The sequence below is a fragment of the Eucyclogobius newberryi genome, unplaced genomic scaffold, assembly GCF_026437365.1.
Source record: "Eucyclogobius newberryi isolate DKJ021-1_F unplaced genomic scaffold, fEucNew1.0.hap1 SCAF_9, whole genome shotgun sequence".
In the NCBI taxonomy this organism is placed as follows: Eukaryota; Metazoa; Chordata; class Actinopteri; order Gobiiformes; family Gobiidae; genus Eucyclogobius; species Eucyclogobius newberryi.
In genome coordinates, this window is record NW_027316532.1 from 6,596,756 (window position 1) to 6,615,624 (window position 18,869).

An 18,869-nucleotide genomic window follows, 5' to 3' on the forward strand; every position below is an offset into this window, starting at 1 on the left:
TACATTACATTGCTTGGTCAAAACATGTAAGGGGGCTTCGTGTGTGATTGTTTTTTTGGGGGGGTTTGGTGGTTAATCCAATTCTTGACACTTTGATAAAACAATAGAGATTCAACTAATTGTGAAGTGGCACTGACCGCCCCCCCCCCCCACATCAGCCAGGATGCACTAGAATACGTCATTCATAAATTATGAACAACATTAACAATAGGCCCTTTTCACAAAACCGACCGGTTATTTCTGGTTGCTCTCTTTCCTGCGGAGCTCAACTTCCAGCTCTATTCATTCCTTGTGGGGGATTAACAGAGTCTTGTTCAAAAAAATCAAGTATTAGTGAACACAAAGTGGAGCGCGAGTTACAGATGGATAATCACAGAGAGCATGTTAAGACCTGTACCATGAAAATACTTCATCTGGGGAAATCTATCTGTTTATAAAAGTAAGTGCTTTTGTCTCTAAGCTAATGCTAATGTACAATGAATGTAATCAATAATATAAAAAATAGGCAAGGCAAGGCAAGTTTATTTGTAGAGCACATTTCATACACAAGGCAATTCAAAGTGCTTCACAGCAGGAAAAATGCATTAAAATTACAAAGAAATTACAGAAACAGAAATACAATAAAAATAACTAAATTAAAAATGATCAATCCTACTGATTGTCTAAACTAATAAAATCACAAACAAAAGAGAAGAGTGCAAAGAAAAAATCCTTTCAGTCATATGCGCAGCTAAACAAAACTGTTTTTAGCTTAGATTTGAACATTGTCAGAGTAGAAGCCTGTCTCACATCTTCAGGAAGAATGTTCCAGATTTTAGCTGCATAAAACTGAAACGCAGATTCCCCATGTTTAGTCCTGACTCTGGGCACCAGCAGGAGGCCGGTCCCTGAGGTCCTCAGAGTCCGAGATGGTTCATATGGCACTAACATATCCAAGATGTACTTTGGTGCTAGGCCATGGAGAGACTTGTACACAAGCAGAGCTGCTTTAAAGTCTCTTCTCTGAGCCACAGGAGCCAGTGCAGAGACCTGAGAACAGGACTAATGTGATGGTACTTCCTGGTTCTAGTCAGGACCCGAGCAGCAGCGTTCTGGATGTACTGCAGCTGTTTTACAGCTCGTTTGGAGAGGCCAGTGAGCAGGCCGTTACAGTAGTCTAATCTACTGGAGACAAACGCATGGATAAGTCTTTCTAAATCTGGTTTTGATAGTATATTTTTGATTTTGGCAATGTTTTTTAGATGGTAAAAAGCTGCTGATGTTATTGATTTGACGTAGCAAGTTCAAGTCAAGTCTGAGTCCATTATTACCCCCAGATTTCTAACTTGGTTTGTAGGTTTTAGAGCGAGACTCTGGAGGTGACCGCTAACACTTTCTCTTTGTTTCTGTGGGCCAAAAACGATTATTTCAGTCTTGTCTGAGTTCAGCTGGAGAAAGTTGTTTTGCATCCACAAACTGATCTGTTGGATGCAGTGACAGAGTGAATCTACTGGTCCATAGTCACCTGCCGATAGTGAAACATAGATCTGAGTGTCGTCTGCATAATTGTGATAGGACACATTTTCACTGCGTATCAACTGACCTAACGGCAGCATGTGGAGGTTGAACAGAAGGGGACCCAGGACTGACCCTTGGGGCACTCCACAGGTCAGGGTCATGTGATCTGAGACACACCTACCAATTTCAACAAAGTACTTCCTGTCTTCCAGATAGGACCTTAACCAGTTTAGGGCAGTGCCAGTGATGCCCACCCAGTCCTCTAGTCTCTGTAAGAGGATCCCATGATCGACAGTGTCAAAAGCAGCACTCAGATCTAACAGAATTAAGACTGAGGCTTTGCCCGTGTCAGTGTTCAGGAGGATGTCATTTGTCACCTTGACAAGAGCAGTCTCAGTGCTGTGATGAGGTCTAAAACCTGACTGAAAAACATCAAATGAGTAGTTTATTAAGAGGAAATCTGTGAACATTTTCAAGGACTTTGCCCCAAAATGGCAGATTAGAGATGGGCCGGTAATTACTCAGTAATGCGGCATCAAGACTGCTCTTCTTTAGGAGAGGCTTTATGACCGCAGTTTTCAAAGACATTGGGAATGTTCCAGATTGAAGCGACATGTTTACTATGTGAGTGAGTGGTGCTAACAAACTGTTCAGCACAGACTTTAGAAATCTGGTGGATAACACATGGAGGCAGCATGTAGATGAACTCAGACTGGTGATGATCTCATGGACAGTTTTGTCAGTTACTGGTGCAAAGTGAGTTAGCTCTAAGTGTCTTGGTGGTTTTAGGGTAATTTTTTGCATTGTGGGATTTATAGCATTTTTAATGCCCTGAACTTTGTCATTAAAGAATAATGCAAACTCATTACACTTGGATGTGGAAATGAGTTCTAACGGCAGCTGAGCTGGAGGGTTTGTTAATCTGTTTACTGTGGCAAACAGGACACGCAAGTTGTTACTGCAGCTTCCAATTATTTCAGAGAAATATCTTTCCCTAGTTCTACATAAAATGAGGTTGTACATGTTCAGCTTCTCTTTGTAAATCTCTTTTTGAACCTGGAGCTTTGACTTGCGCCATTTCCGTTCGGCCCTGCGAGACTCTCTTTTCTGTGCCCTGACCGAATCATCATTTCTCCATGGCGCCTTCTGCTTATTTTTAACCATTTTAGCCTTTATAGGGGCGATGGTGTCCAGAACATTCAAAACATTAGATGTAACAGAGTTCAACAAATCATTTACATTAGAACATGAGACATTTTCAATGTTTATCATTTCCATAAACAGTGCACCTGTGCCATCACTTATGTGTCTCCTCTGAACAACTGCAGGACCAACCGGTGGTTTGGGAGAAACAGACATGTCAAAGAAGGCACAGAAATGATCAGACAGAGCAACATCGACCACATTAACATTTGAAATATTTACCCCTTTTGTAATTATGAGATCTACAGTGTGCCCTTTGCTGTGGGTGGGGCCACTCACATGCTGAGTAAGACTGAAGGTTTTAAGGACAGCATCACGCTCTTTACAGTTTCTGTCACAAATATTATCAACATGCACATTGAAATCACCTGTAATGACCAAACCATCAAAGTCTGTACATACGACTGAAAGCATCTCAGTAAAATCATCAATAAAACTTTGGCAGTGCTGGGGGGGCTTTTATAAAACAATGAAGGGAATGGATGGAGACCGTTTTAGCTCCATTTTAAAGGATACATACTCAAATGATGAAAACACCCCAAAAGACAACCTGCGGGTAATTATTTCATCTCTAAAGACAGCACAAACTCCACCCCCTTTTTTGTTTTCTCATGTTTCAGATTCAAACTTAAAGTTAGGTGGAGCAGATTCTATCAGAACTACATTTCCTGTGTTTTTGTCAAGCCATGTTTCAGTTAAAAACATAAAATCAAGATTATAAGAAGAAAATAAAATCATTAATTAAGAGTGATTTGTTACATAAGGATCGGACATTTAGCACAGCAAGTTTCAGACTAGTTTCAGTGGGACTGGGCTTTATCTTTTCACAGGGAAAATGAATCACATTTCTCAGCTTGGGCCTGACTCGCATTTTGTTTTTCCATCTGTGTGATGATGTGACTACAGAAATAGCACTAGGGTTTTTTTTTTACATAGGGCCCCGGGTTGGTTTGATTTTTAATATGACAATAAGTCCCGGCAACGCTGAGACCTAGTGCATCCTAGCTATGGGAGATACCAGGTGAAAGGCGAGGTTGGATGGGTGGTGGGGCTTTTGTAGCCGAGGAGAGTTTGGGACCAGGTGAGAGGCGAGGGGGGATGGGTGGTGGGGCTTTTGTTGGTGTAATCGGCTTGTGCAGGGAAGAGTTGATAAGTATTGACATAGCCCTTGATCTTGCTATATTGGGCGTGAGTGGAGCCATCTTAATGCCTGATTTGATCAGACTTTCAAAATGGCTGGGAAGGCCCATGGGTGAGAGTGGAGATGAGAAGGAGAATGATGAATCTTTAGTGGGAGTAGATGTTGCAGGGGGAACCCAGGGCTGGTGTGAAGGCAGGGGCGATGACAGGGATGTTGTTGGGCTTGTCACAGATGGGTCCAAGGCCTTTGAAGATTGTTCCTTTGCTGGAGGCGGTGGAGGTGAATGTGGAGCAGCTGGAGCTGAATCCTTTGCTGGTGGTGGTGGAGCAGCTGCTGATGAATCCTTTGGTGGAGGCTGAGGTTGTGGTGCTTTTGATGTTGAAACATTGGCTCGGTCTCTGGCTGATGGAGCAGGAATTCATCACAAACCGAACTAACATTTTATATTTAACTTAATGTATGCTAGCCTTTAGCTTCGAGACAAAAACACGTACTTGTACAAACACGTAGGTTTCTTCTGGTGACATATTTTCATGATGCGTAAAAGATGTGAGATGCTGCCTGTGATTATCCATCTGTAACTCACTCTCTGCTGTGACTTCTTTTTTGTTTAGATTTGTTTGAGCAAGACTTGTCTAATTCCCACAGAAAATGACTGGAACAAGAAGTGAAGACGGCAACTAGACCGTGAAAAGGACAAATCATTAATTTGATAAAAAGGTAAATAACTCCAATTGAAGTACACAAACCAATAATTACTATATAATAATTTTGCATGAACACTAAAATATCCATAAATCATATACTTTAAAGAAATATTAAATCGAAGCAACATATCTCACTGTCAAAGTATATTTCTAAAGCACACTTTAAAAGCCCAAAGTGCTGTACAAACAGGTGCACTAAAATACATTAGCCACACATAAAATACAATTACACATAATGTTTCTAAAAATAATGTCTCAATAACAAAGAAAGAACATGAAAAAAAAATAGAGTTTAGGGTTTAACACTACTGTTACGTGTCGCCAAAAATACGCCTATTTTTCATCCTCTCAATTTTTTCACACGCCCCCGTTCTTAAAATAATAATTCAGTTGTGATGATAAGAAGACAGAGGCAAACCTGCACCACACCTATGTGAGTGAAGTTTCTGTTGCCAGACATCATGAGTAACACCCGAGCACTTGCACTGTTTACTGACAACACTACAACACATTATGCAATCCCTTTAATCAGCAGTAGAAACGGTTTTAAAGGTAATTATATGGACACTTCCGGACGGCAGTCAAATGTCTCAAAAACAGTCTCCACATGACTACGGTACCTACCAAACTTTTTCTGGACAAATGAAGGATTAGACCGACTTTCTAAGAGTTTTAATCCGTAGCGCAACCTGTACTCAGTCAGACAGTAATGACGGGTAAATGTATGATTAAATCTATTAAAATGTAATCGCAGGTACCACAAACTTCCCATTGTCATTTTTGAAATGTGAAAATTTTGAAAGTTTTGTTGCTGATTGCCTCTTCGACAGATCCCACCGAAAAAGTAATAGTTTATGAGAATAGTATTAATAGTATTTTCCTGAGAAAGATAAATTAGAACAATACTTTTTAATGCGTAAATGCAGTTTTAGTAAAGCGTTTTTTCTAAGGATTGCCTTCATGAGAAATCATTTAATTTCAAAGACATTCAGTTTTCTTATTCATTTAAAAATGGAATCCCATTGTATTTCTTCCATAAACAATGAACTAAACACTAAATGGGATGCATTTCCCAGCATCTGCCCTAGGCTCTGCTTGTACATTGATATTATTTTGCTCTCAGCTTTGATCAAGCGCCAGGCCCACACCTCTTTGAAGAATGTCGTTTCAACAAGTGAGAGTGGAAAATTGTATATTGTAACAATTCACCTTTTTTCCCCCACATATGTACGAACCACATGGAGCAAATCGGTCTTTAGATTACAAAAACTGGCCTCATATTCAATTAGAAACGCAAGGTTGATCAACTTCTTATAAATGTCTAAATCATGTTTTTATCAATGCAACGGAAAGCATCAATAGTTTGCAGCCTGTAGGGTTTTCTAGGGCTTCCATATCCTACAGAAAAGTAGGAGAAGGGCTTTGTGTGATCACTGGAGCAGGGGCAGAGCAGGCAAATGTAGGGACTCTGGGGGGCCCTCACAATAATGGAATAAGATGCTAGTAATAGGTATTGCTAAAATGCTGCAGAATACAGGAAATTATATGACTTTTGTTGAGAACTTCTGGGTGGAGGTCAGACCCCATAGGATCGTGAATCATGCAATATATAGGCTCAAATCAAATATGCAAAAAAAACAAAACTTCACCTTATTAGTCACTTTAAGGTTGTATTACAGCCATGAAAGCACTGTGTATTTTGTACAATGTATTTTATGTGACTTTTCTCCACTTCCTGCCAGCTCTACACAGCTTCAGAGGGACAAGGGTGGCACCTCACCAGCAAATGTGTGTAATTCTGTTGTTTCCAGAGGTTACCCAACAAGTTTGGTTACTGATCCAATCTCTTTTTTTATTTTTTAACCAAAAAGACAACAAAAGTAATAATATTTTAGAATAGTACCATTATATTATACCACTGCAGAATCTCTGTGTGTAGGCGTCTCTACATATTTCAAATATATTATAGATTTTGCTTGTAGATGGCGTACTAAACCACAAGCCTGAAGGTCATGTGGTGTCCAGAGCCCAATGGGATCACTTTGCTCCACCCTAGTATGATAATGATGGATTCACCCATACCAATGTGGCCCTTCTGAAGTCCTCCTTCTTGTCCTCCGACCTCTGATGTCACATGCTGGCTTCACACGCTGTTATGGCTGCAGGATATGAGGTTGTGTGTGGACCGCGATTAGGAGCACTAAGATTACTGCTGCAAGGCGTCCAGCTCAGTTATTACAGTGTGCGGGCATGGTGAGGGTAAGTGGGCAGATGTCTTGTGGCTCACGGCTGTGAGGCTACTGAATGTTGTGTTCTTAGCATCCGTAGACGTTACTTCGGTACGTATCACTGCAGCCGCTGCACCGAGCCGCCTATCAGTCTCATGTTCCATCCTTCTCTCACTTGCGAACAAGACCCCCGATGAGTGTCGCCCCCTACAGGACACTCTGTCCACTCTGGAGAGCAGCTTCAGTGACAGACTGATCCACCCTCGCTGTGTGAAGGAGACGTTTCACAGGTCTTTCCTTCCTGCTGCTGTCAGACTCTACAACAAACACATGTGTCATTCAGCTTCATAATCACGTGCAATACTGTCATAATTATGTGCAATACTATCATCCTGGTGCTCCATATAACGGCTGTAAATAAGTGTTATTTTTATTAAGAGTATAAGAGTGTATCTGTTTTTATTATTATACTTCCCTGCCTAATCTGTGTTGCAACACTGGACATTCCCATTGTGGGACAAATAAAGATGCTCTTATCTTATCCACCCCAACTGGTCAAGCTTGATGCTACAGTATATCCACTCCTTGACCTTCCCTGAATATAATTCATTTTTGTGAAGCCTCGCGTTCGTTATTAGGTTTTATTGAATTGGATGGTGATCTACAAAAGTTCACAAAAATATGCCCTCTGGTGTTCAGAAGTGGAATTAATGTAGGGTTGTTGTAATTATTGTTTACATATTACACCTAAACATTTTTTAATATTTGTCATATTCTTAGGCCTATTGATAATACGTTTCATTACTTGAGTAAAAAGTACAGATTCACCTGGTCAAATAATACTCCAATACAAGTAAATGTAGCTCAGTGAAAGTATTACTTAAGTAAATAGTTCAGTACTTTAACTTCGGTAATAAAAGTAAAAATGTTCAATTGCCGCTTCCAAAACATAAACACAAATAAATAGTCAGCTACTTCTAAAGACAAGATGCACATGTTCAGTCCACCATGTAAAATTAGTATGAATTACGTAAAACATAAGATTAGAAAGGCATATTTGGTTATAATGGGTACATTGGATAAAGGAATTAAATTCAAAGTTTTATATTTTGTATGTTTCCAAATCATATGTAAGAATAAGCCAACTCAAAGCTTGATTGAATTGTCAATATTGTTAAAGCCATTTAAAATTAAGTTATAGAAGAAAAAACCTGTGTGAGTCTGGAACATCTGCACAATTCACACATCAAGTCTCTGGAGTGAGCTTCATGTAGGTTTTAAAAGATGTGTAAATGTATTTCTATTGTGGGTGTTTAAACTCATTTGTTGTTTACCTCTGTTTAAATGTAATCAATCAAATTAAAAGGTACATAAGATTAATGTCTTGAGGTGCAAACTACATAAGTAGCTTATTATATAACATAAATCATATTAATGTGTAACTAATTCATTTTTTCAAAGAAACTTCCCGAAACTCATTTGAGCAGCATTCAAGCAGACAATCGTGTCTCTAGTGTCACCCAATCCCACCTCAGGGCGTGGTGTTGTCAGGGAGGCAAAGAAAACAACTCACACAGGCATGTTCTAACACAGCAGCCGGTCCAACCAGTCCTGCACCCATCCCTGCAGCAGACGGGACAGACACGGGCCACACATGGATTGGTGAACAGTCCCCAAGTCAGAATGATTGTATTCCCTTTTGTGGTAGCTGAATAAACTCCCCATGTTTGACCCTTGAGTAAATGAAGGTGTAAGAAGCATCAGTTGTAGCTAAAATGCAGCATGTTTGGATATGTGGTTTTACGTTTTGAACTGTTATTGATAAAAGCTCAACCAGGGACAGACGAGAATCAGCACCAGCTATACATCATGCTTTTTATATTACATTTTATTGGTGGAAAACAACTATTTACAAATACTGTATGTACATCACTAATGAACCAAGAATAAAAATACATGTTACAATTAAAACATTCTGAAGAGAGGAAATATACAAAGTCAAAAGTGCAAAAACAATAGGCAGTAAAGTCCATATTAGTGTGAAGCTCTGTGTAAGTGCTGTTAGTAAAGGCTTTTCATAGATTCATAGTTCAACACGTGTATGTTTTATGTAAGTCCATAACTCCTCACAGGTTTGTCTGAGTGACCTCCCTGGTCTCCTGCACCAACACTCTCCTGGAGCCAGAGGGCGCACTTTTCCCTGTCATGTGCCTGACGCTGCTGGAGCTGCTCTTGTTGAGGACCCTCTGGGATCCTCCTGACAGACTGCTCTTGACCCCAGGCTGCTGGCCCTGAGCTGAGCTAGAGCCCATCACCAGCAAGGTCTGAGAGCCAGCGAGTCCGGGCTGTACCTGGCTCTGGCTGCTCTGTACCACTTGTTTGGAGCCCAACGGGCCCTCCCCCTCCACCAGCAACATCGTCGGTGAGCCGGAGAGAGAGGCCCCTGACCCCTGTGTGTTCTCTACCAGCACCATCCCAGGGACCTGAGGCTGCCTCACAACCTGCCCTTGCATCATCACTTGCCCGGGCATCATAGTTTGTCCCTGCATCACTAGGCCCTGGTTGGGGCCGCTCGGGGGGGCATTTACCAGCATCACACTCTGCATGTTGGGCCCAGGGGCCTCCCTGAGCATCACTGTGTTCTGGACCGAAGGCTGGACCATGTAGTGCATGGGCTGTAGAACCGGAGCCGTGGTATAGTAGAGCTGCGGCTGCGGCTGCTGCTGCTGGAGGAGCATTATCTGGCCTTGAGGGGCTGGGCCCCTGGGGGCCTCCCTGATCACCTCTCTGACTGTGACTGTCTGAGAATGGTCAGAGCTCTCTCGCACCTCGCTGCTGCTGATGACCTCTGCTTTGGGGATGGGCAGTGGTGTGGGCACAGGGTTTAGTAGGGGCCCCTGGGCCATCACACTGGACACTGCTGTGTGAGAGCTGATGGAGGTGCTGGGAGGAGCGGGGGCCCTCACTTCAGCCCAAGTCTTGCCACCACAGATCTCGGCCAGAGTCTTAAACTTGGGGTCCAGGTCATCAAGGAACTGCAGGTCGTTGTCCGGAGCCAGAGAGCTGCAGGCGCCCACGGAGCCAGCACAGGAGCCCTGGCCCTCATAGTCATACACCAGGAAACTGTCCTTCCCAGCCTGGTCATCAGAGCTCTGTACCTTCTGTGGGACACACAGAGACTCAGGTTAAAACTTTCATGAGTAAATGTGTTTATGAACGCGTGTGAGCGACACTGACCTGGTTGTAGTACTGTCCCAGGTAGTGGAGAGGCAGAGACATGCCGTCAAACATCCCAGTCTCTCTCTCTCTGTACTCGGACTGGAAACCACTGCCGCCCATCTGGTTCATGCCCATCTGGCTCATGCCCATCTGGCTCATGCCCATCTGGTTCATGCCCATCTGGCTCATGCCCATCTGGCTCATGCCCATCCAGGTGCCCTCCATCTGACCGGCACCATAGCCTTGATAATATCCACTGCTGACCTCTCTGGACATTCCTGTGTGCTGCTGGAACGCCATATTAGACATTTGGGCATTGCCCTTCGTCACACTGGTCAACGTTCCATCCACTTCTGCTGTTTGCATGTTTATCAGTGGAACATCCTGAGACAAAGGGCAGGCATTTTAAATAAACTTATTAGTGAATTAAACATATTCATTCTGAACATAATGCAACAATGGAAGCCATTTATTAGACTCTTACCGTGTTCTCTCCTTGGCCCTCTGTGTGGTAGTTAATGAGATGAGATTTGGTATCGCCATCGTACGGCATCTCTGTGAAACCCTTTCCTGCCATTCCTCCGCACATGCAGAAAAGAGCCAAAAGTGGGAGCACTGCAAAAATAAAGTGTTTTATTGGACTGAGCAACAAAATAATAGGTTGTGTAAGTTGGTGTTATTTCTTCACGGACTTATTATTGACTTGTTTCAAGGCATGTCTGTCTGACTTACTACACTTCCAATGCGTTAAGCAAATGGGGTAAACTTCATAATAACTTCTCATAATAACTAAAGCATGAACAAAGACTTAATACATAATGAACAAATACTGTATTTTCCAGACTATAAGTCGCACCAGCCAAAAAATGCATATTAGAAAATATATAAGTTGCAGTGGAGTATGAAATGCGGTTGCAAGTGTGAAAATAACAGATAATATCACATATAAGTCTCTCCGGAGTATAAGTATAAGTACAAGTATATAAGTATAAATATAAGTATAAGTTGCACCCCGGCCAAAACAATGAAAAAAATTGCAACTTATAGTCCAGAAAATACAGTAGTTTATTGAAAATGTTCAGATTCAGTCTTACAAACGACTTAAAGGCGTAATGGACGATTTTTTGGCCCAAATCTGAGTCTCATTTCCTCGTGGCGTGGACGGCCGATTTGTCCTGCCACATATCAATCTTAGGATGCACCTACCGCTCACCTGCAGCCTCGCCGTCCCCAGGAGAGCAGCACGTTTCCCTGTGTCTAAGCGCATGGATCCATCATAATATAGTTCCCTCAGTGTACGGGACAAAATTAAGACAGAGAAAGACGAGACGAGAGATGCGATGCGATCCGTTGCGCTAATAAACAAACGCACATGTACCCGCGAGGCTGTTGTGCGCTTCCGCACGGGGGGAGTGCGCATCAAATCGTCCATTAGGCCTTTAATAAACAGCCTGAATCATGTTGTTTATGAATTAAGTGTTCCTCAAAATCTTAAGCTAAATATTCTTGAAACTGAAATCTCAGAAAATAAAAGAAATAATATAGATTGAAAGTGTTCTCACATAAAAGCAAAAGCAGTCCAAGGAACAGCAGACCGATGCCTCCTGGACCAAACTTCACTTTCTTCTCTGGTTTGCCCTGTCCTCCTCGTTTGCCGCACTTGACTCCATCCTCACACGTGCACACTCGGACCTGGACTCTCTGCGGCTCAGGACACGACTCCCCCTGCTGGTCAGTGACGATAAACTCCACCTCATACACACCAGGCCAAAGGGGCTCTTCTTCTGTCCTCAGAACCACCGCTGTGTCTGTCAAGCAGAGCAACATTTCCAGGTTGATTGTGAGCTAAAGTGCTACAGCGACCGAGCTTGTTTCCTGTTGACTTGAAACGTGAAACTCTTTTATGTCGTATTGGCGATATTTTCTGTGATACACTTTAAAAATTGATGAACAGGTCAAGCCGCGTAGAACAATGAATATTTGTTGCAATTTGCTCACTGTAACCTTTCAAATTAGATTAACAATTCATTCCTAGTTTTTTGTCAAATACTGAATTTCTTTAGTCGACTCAGCCCTACTTTAACAGTACATTCAAATGATTATAATTATATTAGTAATTATTATTATTTTTCACAGTAAGACTGCATAATGCATTCACAGGAAGTCCACACGTGTATTAAATGTTCAAGATGAAGGTGGAATAAATGACTTCATCCCACTCCTGAGGGATCATTAACAAATGTTTGATCATTATTAACAAATTAGAAATACCACTAATAATTTGCAAATTCTGAACAGAAAACAATCAACAAACACCTATTCATTATCTATAAAACATATCTACAAAGCATTTATAAATGTAAATAATAATGTGTGTAAATAATACAATAAATGACATTACCATAGCCTGATCATACTGTGTGTTACCAATTGTCTAATACATGTAATTTATTGTTAAGTTGTATGCACGTGAACTCATTTCCATACTTGATTTCCTTGTACAGTACACTGCCAACAAATGTCTGACAAATGAATAATAAATATTTAAAAAGAGTCCTCACCATTCAGATGCTCCACCTGCCACTTTCCCTGCGTGTTCTCTGGGATGATGGTGAATCTGAAAGGCGGCCCGTTTGGGAACGCGTCCCCGTCGTTAGCGTTGACCAGGACCGCGTCGTCCGGCAGGCACAGGGTCTGCACGGAGCTGGTCAGAGTGGGACAATGGTCGTTCATGTCCTTCACCTGGATGGCTATGGTCCCTGTGGCGGTTTTACCAGGCATGTCTGTTTGGAGGTAGAAAGCAGGTTAAAAATGCAAACGGATATAACTTGGACCAACCGTCTAGATTTGGTGTATTTCCCCTTTTGCTATAACAATACGCTATACTTAAAGGACACAGTTTATGCATTATTTGTATTTTTATTGGCATTTAAATGCTAATGTAAGCACACAGTTGTAATGAATGTGATTTGACGGCAGAAATGCTCCGAACTAGTCTGGCAATGATTTATGACTCTCTGAGCTCAACTTATGACGTCACAAAACTAGAACATTTTATGAAAATGTGTGTTTTCTGAGGACTTTCCAAACAGGATTAATCAAACAAGCATGAATGAAGCTAAATGCATAGTCTGTGTCCTATAACAGCGCACATATAGAGTATAATACACATAAAAGAAAATACCAAAACGTATACATGAATTTACATTTGTTTTTGCTACTCTGCATTGAGATGAATGAACAAATATAACAGGTACCTTCACTAACGCATAGGACTTCAGTGTAGTAAGTGCCGTTGACCAGTAGGGGTGACTCTCTGTCAGGAAGTTTGTTCAGTTTGATCGCTGCTGTCTCTGGATCAATGATCAGCCAGTTTCCAGGGTCATTGCCTTTGAAATACCTAAAGAACATGTGTTTTTAAGTGTTAAAGAAGACAAATAAGTGTAGATGATCATTTTACTCTTTGTTCATTGTAAACCGCAATATTGATCTAAAACGTTCATTGACTTCCTGTTCAAACTACCTAACTGATTAGCCCCGCCTCTTCCTAGTGACATTTCACCGTAGCAAAGAGCAGATTGTTGTTTGCTTGTTTTCATTTTTGAAAATGTATTGTATCACTCAGTCTTAATTTCACAAATAATCCCACCTAGGAGCTGATATGTGGGGGGATAAGTGGTAGATGAAAACAGGAATTTTCTGCACACTCGAGCCTCAGTTGCAGAATTTACTCAAACATGCACAAATCACTCAAAATACGACTTTAAGTAAACTAATGATGAGCAAACACGATTGTGACATGGCCAAACGCTCACTAAAGTTGATTTAGTGTAATATGTCCCCTTTAAAGTAACTTCCTGTTAGTTTATGGTAATGACTTGGGCATACCTGACGTTCTCCGCTGGTTTGCCCGTGTCCTGGTCTATGGCTTTGTAGTGAACGATGATTTCCTTTAAGATGGTGGTGCTTCCCTCAGAGACGGGGATCGCTTTGACTTTGGGGTCGAAACGTGGTCCCTCAGGCTCATTCTCCACATTTATCTCAATTGAATGCATAGGGTAACGCCCAGGCGAACCACTGGCACCACTCGCCCCACTGGCACCACTCGCCCCACTGGCACCGCTCGCCCCACCGGTACCGCTCGCCCCACCGGTACCGCTCGCCCCACTGGCCCCGCCCGCCCCACCGGCCCCATTAGCACCACTTAATCCAATATTAGTGAAAAACACGGAGCCATCGAACATCTCGGCTTTGTTTTTTACAATCACCCCGAGGTCCAGGTGCTTTATATCTTCGTAGTCAAGAGCCTGCAGGATTCAAAATAGTCATATTTAAATAGAGCCTGAGGTATAAAGTATGAACAGTATAATGATATTGAGGCATGTTAGCTATTAGGTAGAAAACTAGCCTTGATGCATAAAAGTAGCTATAGCACAAACTATGTAAATGAGACCTTGATATTTGGTAGAGTAACACTTTCTTTCTGTCCTGCAGTGTGGCACGCTTTTCTACAATTATCGTAAGGAAGCACCATACAGAAAATTCATGATTTAACCAGCAGAGGGTTAGAGAGAATCAGAAACAGTTCACAGGAACTTTGCAAATGGGTAACTGTCCTTAGACCCTCCTTCTCAGATTATCTCCTAAATATCAGTTGCTGTTCTTCCTGGGGTCTAATTTAAAATGATAATGCCTTCACGACGCCGGTGCTTTAGCCGTACCTTGTCGAGCATCAGGATTCCTTCCTGGGTCTTGGGGTCTTTTACGATGCTGAAGTATCCCGCCTCGTTCCCTTTGGCGATCAAAAACTCTGGCTCCCAGTTTGCAGTGCCCACCAAGTCCTTGTCCACTGCTTTGAACCTCATCACCTCCACGCCGTGCGTGTTTTCCATAATTGTGCCGGTATACTGTAAGACAAAAAGAATGCATGTATAAAATGTACAGAATAACCTTAAAATACATTAGAAAAACAAAGGACTTGTACTGTACCTTACTTTTCTCCAGAGTTGGCAGATTGTCATTGACGTCTTGGATGTTAATGGTCACTGTGCCAGTTCCAGTGTTGCCTCTTAGGTCACCGTTCAAATCTGTAGCTTTCACTATCAGGACGTAACGATCCAAAGTCTAAAAAATACATGTGAAGATTACAAATGTATCTATAGATCATTTCTATAATGAAAAAGGACACATTATATGCATTATACATTTAGAAAAAATATACATGACTTCACATGAGTCGGGCATTTCCCAGGACAGAAACTAAGTTAGAGCTCCATCTACCGGTGGAAAAGAGAATTACACAGGCGAGATAAACTAAGTTAGCTTTCAACATGTTAATGCAGGTATGTAGAGCTAATGAACGTTTTTTTGTGCCAGAAATGCTCAGAACGGTGACGATTTATGGACTTAAATACAGCAAAATAGATCTTAGAGCTCTACTTGGTGCGTTTGTGAAGTTCAGAGGGAGAGGACTTACTACACGATTCATCAAACCCGCACAAATAAAGCTAATTACAATGCAAGTTTTGATTAGTTTATCATTATTAGTGTTATAACATGATTAAAAGCTCAAGAAAGTACATTTTGCATAATATGTGTCCTTTAGATGTATAAAAGGGTCTGATGCCTACGATAGCGATGGACAGAGTGACGTTAACCCATACGTTACCTCTCTATCGAGGTTGTCCGACTTCACGCAGACTTCCCCACTTGGCTTAATGTAGAACATATCCTCCGGCTCCTGCCTCAGGATGCTGTAGTAGATCTTAGAGTTTATGTTCCCAGGTTCATCCAAGTCTGTGGCTTTCAAATTCATCACCACTGTGCCTGAAAACAAGACAAACAGCACAGAGTTATAGCTTGAGTTGTTCTCTTATCAATGCTACACGAGACTATTTGTCATTCATTTTGTCTTAACATCTTCCTTTACAATCATTTGCCCCAGACGTTCTCCTCCATGATTTTAAAGTCTGGTCTCCTTCACCAGATTATGATCATTTCAGTGCCCCACATTTTAATATTGTAATTAAAGCGGTGTAAGCACTCTTGAACCTTCTGCTAGTGTCTCTTACGCTCAGACTGCGGTGTTAAAAAGCCTTCATAATGCACAGTATAGTACATGTAGTTAGTGATGCAGTATGAGGCTCTCACCAGCTGGACTGCGCTCAAACACCTTTCCAGACCTGATGACACTGGGGAAAATCGGGGCGTTGTCATTCTCGTCCACTACTTTGATTCGAATGTCAATCTTGGTCTCTGCGTGTTGCCCATCCGGATAAGTAGCAATCCCAGAGAGCTGGAAAACCAAAGCGTAACAACAGAAGTCATTGGCTGAACATTAGTGGGATGTTACAAAGTAACTTTTGATATATTTCTCACATTGTAGGTGTCAATCTCCTCTCTGTCCAGGATTTTATTCACTTTGATGAATCCCGTGTTGGGATCCACAGTAAACACATTAAACGGCGCCTTGTTTGCTCCAATCCCTTCCAGACCGTAGATGATGTTGGCATGGTCCTCGAAATCTGAGCGGATCTGGAACAAAATGCAGAAAGTTGTGAGAAAAAAGAATGTAGAAATGTATGAATAAGTATTATGGTGCTTATCTTGTTTAACCGATTGAACTACATAGCACTTATATCCTTAGTAAAAAAAAATATGCACATGTGAAATTATGAATTATTGTTAATATTTTCCATTTGTTGGATTAACTAAGAATAATATGAGAAAAATAAAATGGCAATCTATGCGCTGCCGTGAGCCATTTTGCAAATGTTTCCAGAAATCTGAAACGACTCTCGCTCATCTTTATAATAACTACACTTTTAATGCCTTAATAAAAGCTGAACAAAGACTTCCATTGCTTGTTGTTTGTTTGATTGAAGTCTGTGTAGTTAAGGTGTAGTTATTATAAAGTGGCGCTGAATGAAGTAAAGTCTCTCACTTTTGCGATGTACTCTCTTTTGGTGTAGTCCTCATTTTCCCTCAGAGGTTTCGCAGGCAGGATCCACTCTCGTCTTCGTCTCACCAGGGAATGAGCTTGAGCCGCAGCAACAACCTGAGGACACACGGAGGCAATAACTTCATGCTTACTGATAAATGGATTTGCCTTTCATGGATCGCAAGATAATAGATGGATAATATTTTCTGCTGTTTTGGTTTATTGTATGAAGGTACCAGAATTTCATCATAAATCAAATATGTTGTGTCCAAACAATTACGCAGTACTTAAGTATCACTACTTTTTACTGCAAGTTAAGTTAAGCAGTACGTTATGAACATGGTAAAACAATCTGCTCATGAATGTTAAGACTGTGCTTACAATACCAATAAAAAACTGCAGTACTTCCTTGTACTATAGAAGAAATGTTCCCATAAAACTAACGGTTTAAAATAAAGCTAGTGCTACATTTAGGTTCAGACGGTTGAACGTTTGGTTGGTCCAGGCCCAATACTTGAAACGTACTTTTGCCATGAGCACAAAATTTAACCAGTCCTTTTACAAATGTGCCAAATTTGACGACATTTAAGGTAAAAAAAGTTAAAGTTGCTTCCAGCATCAAATAAACGACACAAATGAATCGCCGAATACAAATACAAGCATTTTACACAACCCAGCAAGCAACATAGAACAATAACGGCCTAAATAAAAACTACATATTTGAATACTTTTTCCATAGTACAGCTACTTTGACTAGATTACTATATACTTGTTTACTTACTTCTAGTTCTAGAGTGTCAAAGATATACGACTTTATTCAGCGAGTATTAAATCAATTATATCCTATGTATTTAATGTAGTGGAAAAGACTTGACAGACGATAATTATTACTGTTCAATGCTAAGGGAGTGTCTACAGAGCCGCGGTCAAATAGCCCAGCAGTTTCAGGAACCCTAACCCCCTAATCCGACACGGCCATATAGCCTCATGGCGAACTCTAACCCTAACCTTAACCCTAAACTTAACCCTAACCCAGCGCGGTCTAACCCGGCGCGGTCAAATAGCCCAGGAGTTTCAGGAGCCGCGGCACAAAATAACATACACTCCCTTTAACAAAATAAAGTGACTGAAGGCTAAATAGTTTATTCTTTTTGATATTTTAGTTATAAAGTGATTTTCGTATGTGTTTTTGAATCTGTATAGTGAAGTCGATTATCAAAATACAATTACGATTATTTTAATAGTGATCAAGATGATTCCGATTAATCGTTGCAGCCATAGTATCTTTCACTTTAAAGCTTTGTTAAGCCTATTACTAATGAAAAGCCTGATCATTCGATAATTGTTGTGACTCTTATCCCGGGGTTAGATCAGGTCATCTACAAAACAAATAGTAAAACAAAACTCACAATTGTCAATAGTAGGACGAGGCACGCGGGGGAAAAAACGCGACCCATCGTTGAAGGAAACTCCTGTAAAATGAATATAAAACGGTCCTTTATTTGTTTGTCCTTGCGCTTTGGTCCGTGGAGTCTTCTGTCCGGACTGAACTGATCTGAGGCGGACGCACGCGGGACCCTTTTATGAACAGGGAGGAGGGCTCGCGCGTCTCACTCACGTATCACTTACGTACGCCCCTCACCTGCAGCGCGCGCCCCTCCCCTCTCCATGCATCTCTCCTGGATGAGCCTGCAGGCCGGAGCAACAGCGGTTTGACGCCAGCGGAAGCCACACGTCTCCTAATGTTGAACTCAAGGGACACGGGAGCAAACGTTTTATTATCATGTTCATGCATTACTATTATTATACATTTAAATTAAGAAAAATACATGTTTCATATTTTAACACCTCAGTTATTTTTGCCATATCACTTTGAACTAAATTATAATATGCTCCGATTGTAATTTCATGACAAAATGTGTATTTTCCTCACA

General features: G+C 41.4%; 1 protein-coding gene across 1 annotated transcript in view; it reads right to left on the reverse strand.

Annotated features, from left to right (window-relative positions):
- Positions 1-18,475, reverse strand: part of LOC140353416 (desmoglein-2.1-like) — a 35,317-nt gene extending 16,842 nt beyond the window's left edge. The window contains exons 1-14 of the mRNA XM_072437969.1: positions 18,345-18,475; positions 16,939-17,052; positions 16,374-16,529; positions 16,146-16,290; positions 15,664-15,821; positions 14,985-15,119; positions 14,717-14,902; positions 13,884-14,302; positions 13,253-13,395; positions 12,557-12,778; positions 11,558-11,803; positions 10,480-10,610; positions 10,014-10,379; positions 9,260-9,937 (exon numbers count right to left, since the gene is read on the reverse strand). Coding sequence (XP_072294070.1) covers positions 9,260-9,937; positions 10,014-10,379; positions 10,480-10,610; positions 11,558-11,803; positions 12,557-12,778; positions 13,253-13,395; positions 13,884-14,302; positions 14,717-14,902; positions 14,985-15,119; positions 15,664-15,821; positions 16,146-16,290; positions 16,374-16,529; positions 16,939-17,052; positions 18,345-18,392 — 3,147 coding nt within the window. The 5' untranslated portion in view covers positions 18,393-18,475. The remainder of the gene's footprint in view (positions 1-9,259; positions 9,938-10,013; positions 10,380-10,479; positions 10,611-11,557; positions 11,804-12,556; positions 12,779-13,252; positions 13,396-13,883; positions 14,303-14,716; positions 14,903-14,984; positions 15,120-15,663; positions 15,822-16,145; positions 16,291-16,373; positions 16,530-16,938; positions 17,053-18,344) is intronic.
- Between the last annotated feature and the right edge of the window lie 394 nt (positions 18,476-18,869).